At 38.2% G+C, this 21,101-nt stretch overlaps 1 protein-coding gene across 1 annotated transcript in view; it reads right to left on the bottom strand.

Annotated features, from left to right (window-relative positions):
• The window catches only part of LOC133656977 (cadherin-23-like), a 395,393-nt gene that overhangs the window by 361,678 nt on the left and 12,614 nt on the right, over nucleotides 1-21,101 (bottom strand). Inside the window, exon 3 of the mRNA XM_062057867.1 lies at nucleotides 9,773-9,795. Within this exon, the coding sequence (XP_061913851.1) occupies nucleotides 9,773-9,795 (23 nt within the window). The remainder of the gene's footprint in view (nucleotides 1-9,772; nucleotides 9,796-21,101) is intronic.

Genomic DNA, 21,101 nt, shown 5'->3' with positions numbered 1-21,101 from the left:
ATATATATATATATATATATATATATATATATATATATATATATATATATATATATATATACCGTGACAGCAACTTGAGGGTTCCAGATTCGATCCCCGCTTCCGCCATTCTAGTCACTGCCGTTGTGTCCTTGGGCAAGACTTTTTACCCACCCAGTGCCACCCACACTGGTTTAAATGTTACTTAGATATTGGGTTTCACTATGTAAAAGCGCTTTGAGTCACTAGAGAAAAGCACTATATAAATATAATTCACTTCATTTCACTTCACTTCATTTATTTATGAAACTGACGTTTTTTTGTTAACATGTTAAAGAAGATTAATAAAAATATAAGCATGTTTAATACATGTATAATTTTGTAATTTAATCAGGTTTGAAAAAAACTCAAACCATAACCATAACATATACAGTACATTCCTTTCTTTCATTAAGACTAGAATATTAGTTGGTGTATTACATGATTCTGATGACTTACATTGATTGGAATAAGACAGGATTCACAGTAGTGCTGCTAACTTCCACATTTTCGAATTTACATTGTGGAGAAGAAAAAACGTTGTCCTTTCTGTCATTTACCACATGAAAGTGGCATCTTATTTGTCCAGCTTTCATATTCATTTACATACACTTTACAAGAAATACATTGACGGCAAACTCCGTAGCTTGCTAGCTTGTGCGCGTTAGCTTTCTGAGACTCTTATTTTGTTAGCGCAAGCAGGATGGAGCAGCACTTTTGTTGTGAAGACAGGAACTGTGCGGTCAGTCTTCAGGGTTTTGACAGCAGATGCGTCGCGAGAGTCTGTTGAAATAAAAAGTGTTTCTCGCTTTTTTTTTTAATACAGAGCTCGCTGCAGCCAGCATCATCTCACAAGATCCTCGGGTGCCGCGAATGTTAATCAAGTGACGAAGGTGACGTCATAGTGAAGATTGATGATCACTAATAAAATCGCGATCGACCAGTAGCTCGCGATCGACGTAATAGGCACCCCTAATGTAGTATAAACGGTACAGAAATGAAATATGTATTTTTTTATTGAACAAACAATGAGGTGCTAGCATGATAGAAAGTGTTAGTTAGTTAGTTAGTTAGTTAGTTAGTTATGATACCTGCAGTATTAACAGCAGACAAGGTGTGACGTTGCTGCCATTGCTGCTAGTGGAGATTCACTTTCGGCTTGGAGGGATGTAAAAACGTGTCATTCATTTAAAGGTATCACATTATGTGCGTGCTAATGTTTCTCGTATTATTTTCTCTCGGTGATGAAATTTCCACTTTGAAAGTATTGCAAGTTGCTTTGTTTTAATCCTTTCTCGTGAATAACCCTTCAACATTTGCTTTGTGCTTGGTGACGTCACGCGCACCCACAGGAATCGGTAAGGGAATTGTTAGCAAAACTGGCAAATCATTCCCAGGAATTTAAACACTGGGAGCCAGTTCTCAACAAGAACGGGTTTATATTCCCATCCCTATTATTATAACTAGATCACAATGGCCTAGTGGTTAGAGTGTCCGCCCTGAGATCGGTAGGTTGGAGTTCAAATCCCAGCCGAGTCATACCAAAGACTATAAAAATGGGACCCATTACCTCCCTGCTTGGCACTCAGCATCAAGGGTTGGAGTTGGGGGTTAAATCACCAAAATGATTCCCGGGCGCGGCGCCGCTGCTCCCCACTGCTCCCCAAGGGGATGGGTCAAATGCAGAGGACAAATTTCACCACATCTAGTGTGTGTGTGACAATCATTGGTACTTGAATCTTTAATCTAAAGATAAGTAGTTGGTACAACCTCCCGATAATAAACAATCATATAAAAAAATTCTGATCACCCCGTAAATCTAATCACTAGTACTTGTTCCTTATCCCATTTTGGACATTATATTAAAATGTAATCAAAATCCCCCCATAAATTTTTGACTTATGTTGCTAACATACACAGAAAAACCCCGGCAATGCACAAACCAGACATGCTAAGTCTAACCCAGGGGTGTCAAAGTCAATTATCTCTGGCCCCCGGGACGGTATTTGATTAGTATTAGAACCGACCCGCAGACCACAGCCACCTGCTGCTGTTTTGCACGCACCAATACTCCATCAGGGACCCCATCAAGTCATAAAAATGGGCTCCCACAGTAAATTTTTGGGGTCCAACTTTTTTGTAACCGTTTTGAAAACAAATGCTAAATGTATGCATTATCCTGTTATATCTCACATTCTGTATTGTGTTTTGGTAAAAGGTTGTTATAAACGTTAATTCATAAAAATAAAAAAAATCATGCAAAGGAAAACACATTTTCATAAAGATGTACATTTATTGAGTTAAAAACATTCATTCACTGTCTCCTTTACTTCATGGATCTAAACTTTACCACTGCCGGTATTTTTTTCTATATTTTTATTGTAATATTTTTAGAATGTGTTTGTTCTATTTTTGGTGAAAGTAAGACAAAGAAAACAATCTAAAGTTGTCTCTTTTTTTTTGTTTTAATGCAATGATTTTAATAGTCCGGCCAGCGTGTGCACAGATTTTCCTCCATGCGGCCCCTAAGCTAAAATGAGTTTGACACCCCTGATCTAACCGCTTAGGTTTGCAATGCAGTTGTGTCAGTGACAATGGTTAGTGTGCGTTTATGTGCCTAAATGCAATGTTGTCTCCAATGTCGCTGTAAAATCTAATATATGGCTGTCCGAGTGTCGCCTTTTTCATCCTGTAAGGTGTCACTCTTGTTTAATAGATAATAAATTAAGTCATTATCTGGAATACTCATTAGCTGCAGGTCCTAATTAGACTAAATTAATATTGTTGCCTGACCAAGACAACGGCACTAGCAAATTGGCAATTGACCTGGTTGGTCAATGTGCAGGGAGGATGAGAGAGAACAGCAGAAGGGATGAACAACAGTGAAAGTGGACAATAAAAGCTTTTTTCCCTCACTAATTGAAACAATAAACTTTTGCTACGAAACAGTGAATTGTGAAACCAGTGCGGAAAAGCAGAAGAAACATTTGTTTAAATGACGATATGACTTGGATATACTGGTAGGTGTAGGCAGAAGAGGGACTTGATAGACCAGGGAACCACATCGGGATTAAGGATTTGGCGGGGAGGCCAGGCTATTTCTTTGTGTGTATTAATATTAGGGTTGTCCTGATACCAATAATTTGCTACCAGTACCAAAATGTATATCGATTAGGGCTGTGAATCTTTGGATGTCCCACGATTCGATTCAATATCGATTCTTGGTGTCACGATTCGATTCAAAATCTATTTTTTTTTCAATTCAACACGATTCTCGATTCAAAAACGATGTTTTCCCGATTCAAAAGGATTCTCTATTCATTCAATACATAGGATTTCAGCAGGATCTACCCCAGTCTGCTGACATGCAAGCAGAGTAGTAGATTTTTGTAAAAAGCTTTTATAATTGTAAATGACAATGTTTTATTAACTGATCGCAATAATGTACATTTGTTTTAACTATTAAATGAACCAAAAATATGACTTATTTTATCTTTGTGAAAATATTGGACACAGTGTGTTGTCAAGCTTATGAGATGCGATGCATGTGTAAGCCACTGTGACACTAATGTTCTTTTTTGTATTTTTTCATAAATGTCTAATGATAATGTCAATGAGGGATTTTTAATTGCTGCTATGTTGAAATTGTAATTAATATTGATACTGTTGTTGATAATATACATTTTTGTTTGACTACTTTTGGTTTGTTCTGTGTCGTGTTTGTGTCTCCTCTCAATTGCTCTGTTTATTGCAGTTATGAGCGTTGCTGGGTCGGGTTTGGTTTTGGAATTGGATTGCATTGTTATGGTATTGCTGTGTATTGTTTTGTTGGATTGATCAATTTAAAAAAAAATAATAATAATACAAATAAAAATTAATTAATAATTAAAAAAAAAATCGATTCTGAATCGCACAACATGAGAATCGCGATTCGAATTCGAATTGATGTTTTCCCACACCCCTAATATCGATACTTTTCCAAATAAAGGGAACTATGAAAAAGTGTCAATTTTGGCATTATTTTAACAGAAAATCTTGCAATACAATAAATGTTTCCTATCGCACTCAAATAACAATTTTAGAAGGTTCAAATATAAATTAAAGGGCATTAAACACATGGTGTTTTTCAGGTTGCACTCGAAAAACAATTTACAATTTTCCATATTACACATATTCTGCAATATACAAAGATTAGTTTGAATATAATAAACATGCTTTATTTACAATTTAATAAATGCTTCATGATTTATGGTTGCCTGGTATGTGCTTTAAGACAAATACAATTATTAGTAAATACTAAAAAAAAAACTATGGTCAAATGTACTCAGATAAGCCATGTAGCAGGTAAAACACACTTTTGTTAAAGGCCTACTGAAACCCACTACTACAGACCACGCAGTCTGATAGTTTATATATCAATGATGAACTCTTAACATTGCAACACATGCCAATACGGCCGGGTTAACTTATAAAGTGACATTTAAAATTTCCCGGGAAATATCCGGCTGAAACGTCGCGGTATGATGACGTATGCGCGTGACGAAGTCAGTTTAACGGAAGTTATGGTACCCCGTATAATCCCATACAAAAAGCTCTGTTTTCATTTCATAATTCCACAGTATTCTGGACATCTTTTGCAATTTGTTTAATGAACAATGAAGGCTGCAAAGAAGACAGTTGTAGGTGGGATCGGTGTATTAGCAGCGGACTACAGCAACACAACCAGGAGGACTTTGTTGGAGAGCAGACGCGCTAGCCGGCGACCTCACCTTGACTTCCTACGTCTCCGGGCCGCCAAACGCATCGGGTGAAGTCCTTCGTCCTTCCGCCGATAGCTGGAACGCAGGTGAGCACGGGTGTTGATGAGCAGATGAGTGCTGGCTGGCGTAGGTGGAGAGCTAATGTTTTTAGCATAGCTCTGTGCGGTCCGGTTGCTAAGTTGCTAAGTTAGCTTCAATGGTGTCGTTAGCACAGCATTGTTAACCTTCGCCAGCCTGGAAAGCATTAACCGTGTATTTACATGTCCACGGTTTAATAGTATTGTTGATTTTCTATCTATCCTTCCAGTCAGGGGTTTATTTTTTTTGTTTCTATATGCAGTTAAAGGCCTACTGAAACCCACTACTATCGCCCCATAGATCTTCTGTGCCAGTGCATTGAGCAAGTCAAACACTGGATGTGCCAAAATTTCCTACAACTAAATGAAGATAAAACTGAGATAATTGTTTTTGGTGCTAAAAAAGAAAGGTTTAAAGTCATCCAACACCTTCAATCACTGTCCCTGAAAACCTCAAATAAAGCCAGAAATCTTGGGGTTATTTTAGATTCTGATTTACATTTCGACAGTCACATCAAATCAGTAACAAAATCGGCCTACTATCACCTCAAAAATGTAAAAAGACTTAGAGGGCTCATGTCAGCTCAAGACTTAGAAAAACTTGTACATGCCTTTATTACCAGTAGGCTAGACTATTGTAATGGTCTCCTTGCAGGTCTTCCCAAAAAAACTGTCAGGCAGCTACAGCTTGTTCAGAACGCTGCTGCTAGAGTTCTAACAAAGACCAAAAAATGTGAGCACATTACACCAATTCTTAAATCCTTACATTGGCTCCCTGTACATCAGAGAATAGATTTCAAAATCCTCCTGCTCACATATAAATCACTACATGGTCTAGGGCCCAAGTATATCACTGATATGCTCCCACTATATACGCCCTCTAGATCACTAAGATCTTCTGAGACCAATCTGTTAGCGGTTCCAAGAGTAAACTCAAATCAAGGGAGAGCATCATTCAGTCACTATGCAACACATAGCTGGAATAAACTTCCTGAAGATGTCAGACTCTCCCCAACTCTCACTACTTTTAAAACTAGACTGAAGACTTTTATGTTCACCTTAGCTTTCAGCTAAATCTTTTAATCTTTTAACTTTTAACGTCTGCACTGTTTTTATTTTTATTGTCTGCATTTTAATTTTGCTTTTATTTTCTTTCATTTCACTTTGTTGTCTGTGAAGCACTTTGAGTCTGCCTTGTGTATGAAAAGCGCTATACAAATAAAGTTGCCTTGCCTTGCCTTGCCTACTACCGACCACGCAGTCTGATAGTTTATATATCAATGATGAAATCTTAACATTGAAACACATGCCAATACGGCCGGGTTAACTTATAAAGTGCAATTTTAAAATTCCCGCCACACTTCCGGTTGAAAATCTCCTTTTGATATGATTTATGCGCGTGACGTCATAAAATGCACGGAAGTGTTTGGGCCCTATTGGACACAATACAAAAAGCTCTGTTTTCTTCGACAAAATTCCACAGTATTCTGGACATCTGTGTTGGTGAATCTTTTGCAATTTGTTTAATGAACAATGGAGGCTGCAAAGAAGAACGTTGTAGGTGGGATCGATCGGTGTCTTAGCGGCTAAGTATAATACTTACAGCAACACAACAAGGACTACTTACCCTGATAGAAGACGCCTAGCTGATGCTTGCCGCCAAACCCACGGATGAAGTCCTTCGTCGCGCCGTTGATCGCTGGAACGCAGGTGAGCACGGCTGTTGATGGGAAGATGAGGGCTAGCTGGCGTAGGTGGAGCGCTAATGTTTTATCATAGTTCTGTGAGTTCCGGCTGCTAAGTTGCTAAATTAGCCTTAGCGTCGTTAGCAACAGCATTGTTAAGCCTTACCAGGCTGAGAATCTTTAACCGTGTAGTTACATGTACATGGTTTAATAGTATTTTTGCTCTTCTGTCTATCCTTCCAGTCAGGGGTTTATTTATTTTGTTTCTATCTTCATTTGAGAACGATGCTAGCACGTTAGCTCAGTAGCTAAGTGTGTCACCGATGTATTGTCTTGGAGATAAAAGTCACTTTAAATGTCCATTTCGCGTGCTCGACTCTCATTTTCAAGAGGATATAGTATCCGAGGTGGTTTAAAATACAAATCCGTGATACACAATAGAAAAAGGAGAGAGTACATAGTTCTGTGAGTTCCGGTTGCTAAGTTGCTAAATTAGCCTTAGTGTCGTTAGCAACAGCATTGTTAAGCCTTACCAGGCTGAGAATGTTTAACCGTGTAGTTACATGTACATGGTTTAATAGTATTTTTGCTCTTCTGTCTATCCTTCCAGTCAGGGGTTTATTTATTTTGTTTCTATCTTCATTTGAGAACGATGCTAGCACGTTAGCTTAGTAGCTAAGTGTGTCACAGATGTATTGTCTTGGAGATAAAAGTCACTTTAAATGTCCATTTCGCATGCTCGACTCTCATTTTCAAGAGGATATAGTATCCGAGGTGGTTTAAAATACAAATCCGTGATACACAATAGAAAAAGGAGAGAGTACATAGTTCTGTGAGTTCCGGTTGCTAAGTTGCTAAATTAGCCTTAGTGTCGTTAGCAACAGCATTGTTAAGCCTTACCAGGCTGAGAATTTTTAACCGTGTAGTTACATGTACATGGTTTAATAGTATTTTTGCTCTTCTGTCTATCCTCCAGTCAGGGGTTTATTTATTTTGTTTCTATCTTCATTTGAGAACGATGCTAGCACGTTAGCTCAGTAGCTAAGTGTGTCACCGATGTATTGTCTTGGAGATAAAAGTCACTTTAAATGTCCATTTCGCGTGCTCGACTCTCATTTTCAAGAGGATATAGTATCTGAGGTGGTTTAAAATACAAATCTGTGATCTACAATAGAAAAAGGAGAGTGTGGAATCCAATGAGCCAGCTTGTACCTAAGTTACGGTCAGAGCGAAAAAAGATACGTCCATCACTGCCTCTCTAGTCCTTCACTGTAACGTTCCTCATCTACGAATCTTTCATCCTCGCTCAAATTAATGGGGTAATCGTCACTTTCTCGGTCCGAATCTCTCTCGCTCCATTGTAAACAATGGGGAATTGTGAGGAATACTAGCTCCTGTGACGTCACGCTACTTCCAGTACAGGCAAGGCTTTTTTTATCAGCGAGCAAAAGTTGCGAACTTTATCGTTGATTTTCTCTACTAAATCCTTTCAGCAAAAATATGGCAATATCGCGAAATGATCAAGTATGACACATAGAATGGATCTGCTATTCCCATTTAAATAAAAGAAAATCATTTCAGTAGGCCTTTAAAGCACAATGCTATCACGTTAGCTCGTAGCTAAAGCGTTTCGCCGATGTATTGTCGTGGAGATAAAAGGCACTGAATGTCCATTTCGCGTTCTCGACTCTCATTTTCAAGAGGATATAGTATCCGAGGTGGTTTGAAATACAAATCCGTGATCCACAATAGAAAAAGGAGAGAGTGTGGAATCCAATGAGCCAGCTTGTACCTAAGTTACAGTCAGAGCGAAAAAAAATATGTATTTCACTGCATTCTAGTCAGTCACTCTAACGTTCCTCGTCCACAAATCTTTCATCCTCGCTCAAATTAATGGGGTGATGGTCCGAATCGCTCCAGCTGCGTTGAAAACAATAGAAAAAATATGAGGGAGTGAACAACTGACAACGTCACGCTACTTCCGGTAGGGGCAAGGTTTTTTTCTATCAGAGACCAAAAGTTGCGAACTTTATCAACGTTGTTCTATACTAAATCCTTTCAGCAAAAATATGGCAATATCGCAAAATGATCAAGTATGACACATAGAATGGATCTGCTATTCCCGTTTAAATAAAAAAAATTCATTTCAGTAGGCCTTTAAAGATAAAACCCAAATTGTAGCAAATTGTTGCAAAATATAGTAATTTCACTTGCATGAGTTGACATTAGATGGGCGGTCTTACAGGCCTACTGAAATGATTTTTTAAAATTTAAACTGGGATAGCAGATCTATTCTATGTGTCATACTTGATCATTTCGCGATATTGCCATATTTTTGCTGAAAGGATTTAGTATAGAACAACGACGATAAAGATCGCAACTTTTGGTATCTGATAAAAAAAAGGCTTGCCCCTACCGGAAGTAGCGTGACGTAGTCAATTGAACATATCTGCAAAGTTCCCTATTGCTTACAATGATGGCCGCCAGAAGTGAGAGAGATTCGGACCGAGAAAGCGACGATTTCCCCATTAATTTGAGCGAGGATGCAAGATTTGTGGATGAGAAAAATGCAAGTGAAGGACTAGTGGGGAGTGGAAGCTATTCAGATAGGGAAGATGCTGTGAGAGCCGGGGGTGACCTGATATTCAGCTGGGATTGACTACAACAGTAAATAAACACAAGACATATATATACTCTATTAGCCACAACACAACCAGGCTTATATTTAATATGCCACAAATGAATCCCGCATAAAAACACCTAGGTGTTTGTTATGCTAGTTCCTAGCTCCTAGCTACTAGCTTGAGCTAGTTATAGCTTGAGCGGGTTATATGGACGGGATCCCGTATATATAACCCGCCAATACAATTCAAACACCTGCACAACACACACACTCACTCAGCCCAAAAAAACGTTCACCTAACCCAAGGTTCATAAAGCTTATATATTTAACCAAAGTTACGTACATGACACGCACGTACGGGCAAGCAATCAAATGTTTGGAAGCGCGCGGGTGGGACCTGATATTCAGCTGGGAATGACTACCACAGTAAATAAACACAAGACATATATATACTCTATTAGCCACAACACAACCAGGCTTATATTTAATATGCCACAAATTAATCCCGCATAACAAACATCTAGGTGTTTGTCATGCTAGCTCCTAGCTACTAGCTCGAGCTAGTTATAGCAAGCGATCAAATGTTTGGAAGCGCAGCTACGTACTCACGGTATCGCGTCTGTGTATCCAAATCAAAGTCCTCCTGGTTAGAGTCCATGTTGTCCGAGTTCTTCGATCTTGACTGCATCTTTCGGGAATGTAAACAAACACCGGCTGTGTCGTGTTGCTGACTTCCCTCGCAAAATATCTGCTTCGCAACGACAACTTTCTTCTTTGCTTGCTCAGCTTCTTTCTCCATAATGCAATGAACAAATTGCAACAGATTCACCAACACAGATGTCCAGAATACTGTGGAATAATGAGTTAAAAACAGAGCTATTTCGTATTGGCTTCAATGGGGAAGCCATACCTCTGTTAAACTGGCTACGTCACACGCATACGTCATCATACCGAGACGTTTTCAAGCGGAAGTGAGGCGGGAAATTTAAAATTGCACTTTATAAGTTAACCCGGCCGTATTGGCATGTGTTGCAATGTTAAGATTTCATCATTGATATATAAACTATCAGACTACGTGGTCGGTAGTAGTGGGGTTCAGTAGGCCTTTGACTCCGCTAATATTTGGCATCAAGGGCGTCTACGTATCGACATGTTTTGTAAATACATGTGCTCAACAGAGGAGCTGTTAACTTATGAGAGTAGCGTACAGTATGTGTGTTTGCGAGAATGTCAACGTGTTGGCTGAGTGACGTCAATAAGTGAGTGGGCGAGTACAGAGAGAGAGGAGTGTGCGCACTGCCCAGTAAAGTGATGAACAGGTCCGGTTGTGTCCTGCAAAACGAATAATAAAGCAACCAGATTGTCACAAATTGGTGGCCTTAAATTCTGACCAGAAAGCAGATCTTAGCAGACCAATTGCGGGGTAAAGTGAACTGAAGGGAACGTCTCCCCTGCGCTCCTTTACTATGGACTGCACCTGAGTGAACAGCAGGACGTTCAAACTCATAAACTTAATTTTTTTTTTTGCAAATAATAATTAACTTAGAATTTCATGGCTGCAACACGTGCAAAAGTAATTGGGAAAGGGCATGTTCACCACTGTGTTACATGGCCTTTTCTTTTAACAACACTCAGTAAATGTTTGGGAACTGAAGGGACACATTTTTTAAGCTTCTCAGGTGGAATTCTTTCCCATTCTTGCTTGATGTACAGCTTAAGTTGTTCAACAGTCCGGGGTCTCCGTTGGGGTATTTTAGGCTTCATTATGTGCCACACATTTTCAATGGGAGACAGGCCTGGACTACAGGCAGGCCAGTCTAGTACCCGCACTCTTTTACTATGAAGCCATGTTGATGTAACACGTGGCTTGGCATTGTCTTGCTGAAATAAGCAGGGGCGTCCATGGTAACGTTGCTTGGATGGCAACATATGTTGCTCCAAAACCTGTATGTACCTTTCAGCATTAATGGCGCCTTCACAGATGTGTAAGTTACCCATGTCTTGGGCACTAATACACCCCCATACCATCACAGATGCTGGCTTTTACACTTTGCGCCTATAACAATCCGAATGGTTCTTTTCCTCTTTGGTCCGGAGGACACGTCGTCCACAGTTTTCAAAAACAATTTGAAATGTGGACTCGTCAGACCACAGAACACTTTTCCACTTTTCCACTTTGTATCAGTCCATCTTAGATGAGCTCAGGCCCAGCAAAGCCGGCGGCGTTTCTGGGTGTTGTTGATAAACGGTTTTCGCCTTGCAAAGGAGAGTTTTAACTTGCACTTACAGATGTAGCGACCAACTGTAGTTACTGACAGTGGGTTTCTGAAGTGTTCCTGAGCCCATGTGGTGATATCCTTTACACACTGATGTCGCTTGTTGATGCAGTACAGCCTGAGGGATCGAAGTTCACGGGCTTAGCTGCTTACATGCAGTGATTTGTCCTGATTCTCTGAACCCTTTGATGATATTACGGACCGTAGATGGTGAAATCCCTAAATTCCTTGCAATAGCTGGTTGAGAAAGGTTTTTCTTAAACTGTTCAACAATTTGCTCACGCATTTGTTGACAAAGTGGTGACCCTCGCCCCATTCTTGTTTGTGAATGACTGAGCATTTCATGGAATCTACTTTTATACACAATCATGGCACCCACCTGTTCCCAATTTGCATGTTCACCTGTGGGATGTTCCAAATAAGTGTTTGATGAGCATTCCTCAACTTTATCAGTATTTATTGCCACCTTTCCCAATATCTTTGTCACGTGTTGCTGGCATAAAATTCTAAATTTAATGATTATTTGCAAAAAAAAAAGTTTTATCAGTTTGAACATCAAATATGTTGTGTTTGTAGCATATTCAACTCAATATGGGTTGAAAATGATTTGCAAATCATTGTATTCTGTTTATATTTACATCTAACACAATTTCCCAACTCTTATGGAAACGGGGTTTGGTATGATAAATTCTGCTATACATCCATTCAGTAGTTGTATAAAGTCATGTCCAATATCATGCAAGCTCAAGTGTAGCTCTAAGTCAGAGTAGAGTAGAAACTGTGCTCCCCTGATGGTTGGAGAGTGTGACAAGTTTATAACTTACGTATAAGATATATTTACATAGGAATGTTCTTCAAAGAGTTAACATATACCAAGGAACATGCAGATTGTGCAATACTTTAAGGACTACAGTACTAAACTGTTGTAGGTACTGAGCCAATAATATCAAAAATATTCATCATATTTCAACGAAATTGTGAAATTATTATCACAGATCTGTACAAATGTGATGAATATTTTGATATATTGGCTGTTTGAATTGACCTTGTCCGTCAACTTCTTAAACACAATTACAACTGATTGACATTTTACCCTCCCATTCATGTATCTTCAATTTTCTATTGCAAAAATATGTTTTACATTTGCAAAATAAACACGCCGCACTTGAGTCAAGATACTAATGGTTTGCCATTCAACGTGGATGTGCAAACACACACACAGACACACACACACACACACACACACACACACACACACACACACACACACACACACACACACACACACACACACACACACACACACACACACACACACACACACACACACAATATACAGTAGCAAGCGACAAACATGCATGTATTCCCTAAACTCACACCTATAGCTACCCTGCAGTAGAGCAAAAAGAGGTGGTTGCTGATGTGAAACATCAATTTCCAGGTTAACTGCTCAGTGTGGCTCAGGCTGGTATCAGCCGTGACCCAGCTGGGCTAGATAAGCAGCTGCAAAAAGCTGATCTACCATCCAGCAATGCACCTCTTTGTACTGGAAAATGTGGTAATGCATACAAACGCACGCACATAAACATACACACAAACCGTAAAATTTAAGAGAATTAATTATGAAACGATGGGTTTGTTCAAATGATTTAAACAAATTGGACGGCGTGGCAAAGTTGGTAGAGTGGCCGTGCCAGCAATCGGAGGGTTGCTGGTTACTGGGGTTCAATCCCCACCTTCTACCATCCTAGTTGTGTCGGGTGTATGCTTTTTTATTTTTTTATTTTTTTTGTCATAAAGAAATACAATCATGTGTGCTTACGGACTGTATCCCTGCAGACTGTATTGATCTATATTGATATATAATGTATATATTGTGTTTTTTATGTTGATTTAATAAAAAATAAAAACATTTATTTTTTTATTTTATTTCTTGTGCGGCCTGGTACCAATCTGTCCACGGACTGGTACCGGGCCGCGGCCCGGTGGTTGGGGACCACTGCATTAAAGTACTATGTGAACTGCCTCATTCTGTAAATGTCTACATGCTTACTGGTCAGAATACACAATGAAATAAATATAATTTAAAATAATTACTTACTTGTAGTGCGAGTGACAAAGTCTACACGAGATGACAAAGTCTAAATGAGGTAAGTCTACACAAAATAGTTAATTTTGGTTTTAATTTGTTTCGAGGAACACTTTAGCGTTGATGCGCATGCGTGCACATGCTCAGTAAAGTGGGGATAGGGCTGGACAATTAATCAAATTGTAATTTAGATTTTGATTATGGCTTCTCACAATTATGAAAATATATTAATTAAAACAAAAAAAGATTAATGAGCCACGCAATGTGCATGAAAATTCTAGAGCTTGTGAAGGTAAAATAGATGTGGAGCGAATGAGTGAAAAAAGAGCATGTCTACAAAAAGTTTGGGTTGTCACCATGGTTGCTACTTTTTATTTGACATAGCGCTAGTAGGCCTAATCACATACTTGCCAACTTTCCCGATTTTCCCGGGAGACTCCCGAATTTCAGCGCCTCTCCCCAAAACCTCCCGGGACAAATTTTCTCCCGATTTTCTCCTGATTTCCAACCGGAGCTGGAGGGCACGCCCCCTCCAGCTCCATGCGGACGAGGAAGATACAGCAATGGCGACGCCGACGACGAGTAAGATGAAGAAATACGCTTGTAAGTTCCAAAACGATTGGAAACAAGAATTTCAGTTTATCCAGGACAGTTCGAAGGGGAAGGGCTATGCTGCCTGTACATTTTGTAGAACAGAATTATCCATTGAACACTGTGGCCGAACGGATATACTCACTCATGAACGAACAGCAAAGCACAAAGCGTCAGCAGCGCAGCACCGGTCTTAGCCCAGCCCAGTATTATGGGCCACCTCGCTAAATGGAGACCCGATGGTGTAACATATGCCGAGACAAAGATGGCTATGCTGATAGCTGGAAGCAACATCCCGTAGTCATTTGCGGATGTCTTCAACAAATCCGTGTAGGATATGTTCCCGGATTCAGAGATCGCTCGCCAGTATGCAAATGGCAGAACAAAGGCTACTCAAATAGTAAAAGGCAAGTGTTGTTTTTTTGTTTTTTTTAGTAGGTAAGCAGCAAGCACAGTGCAGTTAGTAGAACAACTGTGTTTTCATTACTGTGTATTTAGTATGTACAGGACTGTCTCAGAAAATTTGAATATTGTGATAAAGTTCTTTATTTTCTATAATGCAATTAAAAAAACAAAACTGTCATACATTTTGGATTCATTACACATTAACTGAAATATTGCAAGCCTTTTATTATTTTAATATTGCTGATTATGGCATACAGCTTAAGAAAACTCAAAAATCCCATCTCAAAAAATTTGAATATTTCCTCAGGCCAAGTACAAAAAAAATATTTATAACAGCAAAACAAAATCAAACATTTGTAAATGTCAATTAATGCACTCAGTACTTGGTTGGGAATCCTTTTGCACGGATTACTGCATCAATGTGGCGTGGCATGGAGGCAATCAGCCTGTGGCATTGCTGAGGTGTTATGGATGCCCAGGATGCTTCAATAGCGGCCTTAAGCTCATTTGCATTATTGGGTCTGATGTCTTTCAGCTTCTTCTTCACAATACCCCACAAATTCTCTATGGGGTTCAGGTCAGGGGAGTTGGCAGGCCAATCGAGGACAGTAATGCCATGGTCAGTACACCAGTTACTGGTGGTTTTGGCACTGTGGGCAGGTGCCAGATCATGCTGGAAAATGAAATCATCATCTCCATAGATCTTTTCAACAGATGGAAGCATGTAGTGCTCTAAAATCTCTTTGTACACAGCTGCATTGACTTTGGACTTGATGAAACACAGTGGACCAACACTAGCAGCTGAAATGGCTCCCCAAACCATTGCTGACTGTGGGAACTTCACACTGGATTTCAAGCAACTTGGATTTTGCTCCTCTCCAGCCTTCCTCCAGACTCTAGCGCCTTGACTTCCAAATGAAATACAAAACTTGCTTTCGTCTGAAAACAGGACTCTGGACCACTCTGCAACTGTCCAGTGCTTCTTTTCCATAGCCCAAGTCAGACGCTTCTAGAGATTTTAGAGCACTACATGCTTCCATCTGTTGTGTATTGTAAAGAAGAAGCTAAAAGACATCAGACCCAATAATGCAAATGAGCTAAAGGCCGCTATTGAAGCATCCTGGGCATCCATAACACCTCAGCAATGCCACAGGCTGATTGCCTCCATGCCACGCCGCATTGATGGCAGTAATCCGTGCAAAAGGATTCCCAACCAAGCACTGAGTGCATTATTTGACATTTTCAAATGTTTTATTTCATTTTGCTTTTATAAATCTTTTTTTTGTACTTGGTCTGAGGAAATATTCAAATTTTTTGAGATGGGATTTTTGAGTTTTCTTAAGCTGTATGCCATAATCAGCAATATTAAAATAATACAAGGCTTGCAATATTTCAGTTGATGTGTAATGAATCCATAATGTATGACATTTTTGTTTTTTTAATTGCATTACAGAAAATAAAGAACTTTATCACAATATTTTAATTTTCTGAGACAGTCCTGTATGTAGTATATAAGGCTGTGCTTCTTACTGCAAAGCATTGCACTTTCAAGTACAACAATGAGTAGATGAGTGTTAAGTGTGTGTATATGTGTAAATAAATGAACACTGAAATGCAAGTATTTATTTTATTTATATACATATACAGTATAATAAAATAAACATATATATAGCTAGAATTCGCTGAAAGTCAAGTATTTTTTATATATACTGTATATATATATATATATATATATATATATATATATATATATATATATATATATATATATATATATATATATATATATATATATATATATATATATACACTACCGTTCAAAAGTTTGGGGTCACCCAAACAATTTTGTGGAATAGCCTTCATTTCTAAGAACAAGAATAGACTGTCGCGTTTCAGATGAAAGTTAGTTAGTTAGTTCTGGATTTTTTGAGCGTTTAATTGACCCCACAAATGTGATGCTCCAGAAACTCAATCTGCTCAAAGGAAGGTCAGTTTTGTAGCTTCTGTAACGAGCTAAACTGTTTTCAGATGTGTGAACATGATTGCACATGGGTTTTCTAATCATCAATGAGCCTTCTGAGCCAATGAGCAAACACATTGTACCAATAGAACACTGGAGTGATAGTTGCTGGAAATGGGCCTCTATACACCTATGTAGATATTGCACCAAAACACAGACATTTGCAGCTAGAATAGTCATTTACCACATTAGCAATGTATAGAGTGTATGTCTTTAAAGTTAAGACTAGTTTAAAGTAATTTTCATTGAAAAATAAGGACATTTTAATGTGACCCCAAACTTTTGAACGGTAGTGTGTGTATATATATATATATATATATATATATATATATATATATATATATATATATATATATATATATATATATATATATATATATATATATGTATATATATATATATATATATATATATATATATATATATATATATATATATATATATATATATATATATATATATATACATATATATATATATATATATATATATATATATATATATATATATATATATACATATATATATATATAAAACTTAGTTTCCATTAGAGTTGGGAAATTGTGTTAGATGTAAATATGAACGGAATACAATGATTTGCAAATCATTTTCAACCCATATTCAGTTGAATATGCTACAAAGACAACATATTTGATGTTCAAACTGATAAACTTTTTTTTTTGCAAATAATCATTAACTTTAGAATTTGATGCCAGCAACACGTGACAAAGAAGTTGGGAAAGGTGGCAATGAATACTGATAAAGTTGAGGAATGCTCATCAAACACTTATTTGGAACATCCCACAGGTGAACAGGCAAATTGGGAACAGGTGGGTGCCATGATTGGGTATAAAAGTAGATTCTATAAAATGCTCAGTCATCCACAAACAAGGATGGGGCGAGGGTCACCACTTTGTCAACAAATGCGTGAGCAAATTGTTGAACAGTTTAAGAAAAAACTTTCTCAACCAGCTATTGCAAGGAATTTAGGGATTTCACCATCTACAGTCTGTAACATCATCAAAGGGTTCAGAGAATTTGGAGAAATCACTGCACGTAAGCAACTAAGCCCGTGACTTTCGATCCCTCAGGCTGTACTGAATCAACAAGTGACATCTGTGTGTAAAGGATACCACCACATGGGCTCAGGAACATTTCAGAAACCCACTGTCAGTAACTACAGTTGGTCGCTACATCTGTAAGTGCAAGTTAAAACTCTCCTATGCGAGGCGAAAACCGTTTATCAACAACACCCAGAAAGGCCGTCGGCTTCGATGAGCCTGAGGTCATCTAAGATGGACTGATACAAAGTGGAAAAGTGTTCTGTGGTCTGACGAGTCCACATTTCAAATTGTTTTTGGAAACTGTGGACGTCGTGTCCTCCGAACCAAAGAGGAAAAGAACCATCCGGATTGTTATAGGCGCAAAGTTGAAAAGCCAGCATCTGTGATGGTATGGGGGTGTGTTAGTGCCCAAGACATGGGTAACTTACACATCTGTGAAGGCACCATTAATGCTGAAAGGTACATACAGGTTTTGGAGCAACATATGTTGCCATCCAAGCACCGTTACCATGGACGCCCCTGCTTATTTAAGCAAGACAATGCCAAGCCACTTGTTACATCAACATGGCTTCATAGTAAAAGAGTGCGGGTACTAGACTGGCCTGCCTGTAGTCCAGACCTGTCTCCCATTGAAAATGTGTGGCGCTTTATGAAGCCTAAAATACCACAACGGAGACCCCCGGATTGTTGAACAACTTAAGCTGTACATCAAGCAAGAATGGGAAAGAGTTCCACCTGTGAAGCTTAAAAAATGTGTCTCCTCAGTTCCCAAATGCTTACTGAGTGTTGTTAAAAGGAAAGGCCATGTAACACAGTGGTGAACATGCCCTTTCCCAACTACTTTGGCACGTGTTGCAGCCATGAAATTCTAAGTTAATTATTATTTGCAAAAAAAAATAAAGTTTATGAGTTTGAACATCAAATATCTTGTCTTTGTAGTGCATTCAATTGAATATGGGTTGAAAAGGATTTGAAAATCATTGTATTCCGTTTATATTGACATCTAACACAATTTCCCAACTCATATGGAAACTGGGTTTGTATGTATATATATATATATATATATATATATATATATATATATATATATATATATATATATATATGACATACTTGACTTTTCGTGAATTCTAGCTGTAAATATACTCCTCCCCTCTTAACCACGCCCCCAACCACGCCCCCTCACCCCCCCGACCAAGCCCTCCACCCCCCACGCTCCCATCTCCCGAATTCGGAGGTCTCAAAGTTGGCAAATATGCCTAATCAATAATCACTAAACTCAACAAAAAAGTAAGTCATATGATTTATGCGTTTACATAACCACATAATTGGCCAATAAAACAGAATCCGTTAATACACGCAAACTAAAATCAGGGAAAATGACATAATTGTGAGTGAAATGTTGTCATTGTGAGGAGAAGAAATATTTATTTGGGAAAATGAAGTGTCCAATAGCACTCATTGATCCCCGACACACTCAACTGCCCCTTCCTGAACTAAACAATCAATGTCAAATTGGTCACTTGAAAGAGCGACTAAACTACAAAGTTAAAGCTTACAACAATCCACACACCCACAACACATCTCATCAGCTTGTGTTGTTGTGAACATCATGGATGTAACAACAATAATCAAAACGTGGTTGCAACAGGCTCAGGTGAGTCGCCTCTTTAGTCGTCAAGCTGAGAACAACAGCACAGCACACTTCCACCCCTCACAATAATAGTGCGGTGCACCACATCCGGTCTGACTGCGCTAACAAAATAAAGCTTTCAAAAAAGTATCTTACACAAGCATGATGTACTGAAAGCACTTATTGATACATTTACAAAATTATTATGCATTGACCTAAAATACTGGTCAAATTGTCCAAAGATGTATTGCACCAATAAATGTAAGGATTTTTGCATTTAATTAACAAACATTTTATAACATTTTATTTGACACAAAAAGCACACATAACTAAGTGTACAATGTAAACAACTGAATCAAAAGTGATTAAAACGGAAAAACTGAATTGTATAGTTTATTATGTTGCTTTTGTTACTTAAATGTATTGTTATTTCTATTATTATTTTACTTGTAGTGGTTTATTTGTTACTAATTTATATCAAGGGTTTTTTTTAAACTATATTTAACTTTAAGTTTTGGTAGTACAATAAATACTCATGTTTTCAAATGGAATTAATCGTAATTACAATATCAGTCAAAATAATTGTGATTATTATTTTTGCCATAATCGTACCGCCTTATGTTGGGTGGCTCTTTTTTATGGGTAGTACATTTTGACAAAACACCGGTGGGGTGTATTCAGAAGTCAGACCTCAGCGCACTTGACTGGACTAACAGGCTAAGCTCACTTGCACACTAATCAGACAGGAAAGGCTCCTAGCGCTAGCACCCTTGTCATATACTGTATCTACCCTGTTATTGGCCTAGATTTCCATGATAGTGTTATAGTTATTTGTTTTTTAAAATTTTCATCAGGATGTCCCCTGATCGTCGTCAGAAGAGACACAGTCGACTTATAATGCCAAATATTGTTTTTTCCAAGCCGATGTCGATAACTTTCTGCTTCTCAAAACCAATATGGATATTTTAATTTTGTTCTTTTTAACTGTAGTTTGTGCACAACTTGAGGCAAGAAAGACTCAAACAAAGATGGATTTGACAAACTGTACCTGTAGGTTTGCCCTTACAAAAGCCGGCACCTTCACCAAAGGTAAAGGGTTGGTCATCCAGCGCCATCATGTTCATGATGAAATCACAGATCACTGTTTGCATTTTCCAAACATCGCAGCAATAGGGCCTGGCCTCGAGCCTTTCTTTTGCAACTGGCATTAGGGCAATTTCTTCAGCAGCACAGCCATCTTCCTAGACTTTTAAAATACCTTGTATCGATGCTGACATTCAATATCCCCCCTAATGTTTAATGGGTCTGGGCAAACACATTAACTCCCTGAGCATTCAGTGGACCAAACCTAGCATCTCAAGTTAAATGTCATATTATTATAATGATATGACAGCAATCATGAAGGTGATTTGGCCCACTTACAATGAAAATAACAAAAACATATTTTTCATGAGCTATGGTATGAGTATCGTATGTCTGGGTAGGGATCCTGCTTTCAAAATAATTGGTATCCCTTTCGAAGATCATATTTAGATCCCCTATAAAACATTCACATAGAGCTTATATTTTCGCTAATGTTTTTTGGGTGTGGTTATGGCCAACACTAAACAGTTTTGCTAAATAAAGTGTTCGATGGATCTCCTATAATGTCTCGACAGACATTACTATAATAATAAAACATGTCAAAATAAAAGTAAAACATTATGAATACAAAAAACACATAGTAAATATGCAATAAATACAAATAAATAAATAAAATCTAGCATACCTAATAAGAAATAAAAAGGAAAGTACGAATAACTACAATAAAAAAAAATAATATTAGGTAAAAGCCAAATCAAAAAGATGGGTCCTAATGGG

The sequence above is a fragment of the Entelurus aequoreus genome, linkage group LG09 (genome assembly GCF_033978785.1).
Source record: "Entelurus aequoreus isolate RoL-2023_Sb linkage group LG09, RoL_Eaeq_v1.1, whole genome shotgun sequence".
Classification (NCBI taxonomy): Eukaryota; Metazoa; Chordata; class Actinopteri; order Syngnathiformes; family Syngnathidae; genus Entelurus; species Entelurus aequoreus.
The sequence above is the reverse complement of the archived record's forward strand: the minus strand, read 5'-3'. Positions and strand labels throughout refer to the sequence as shown.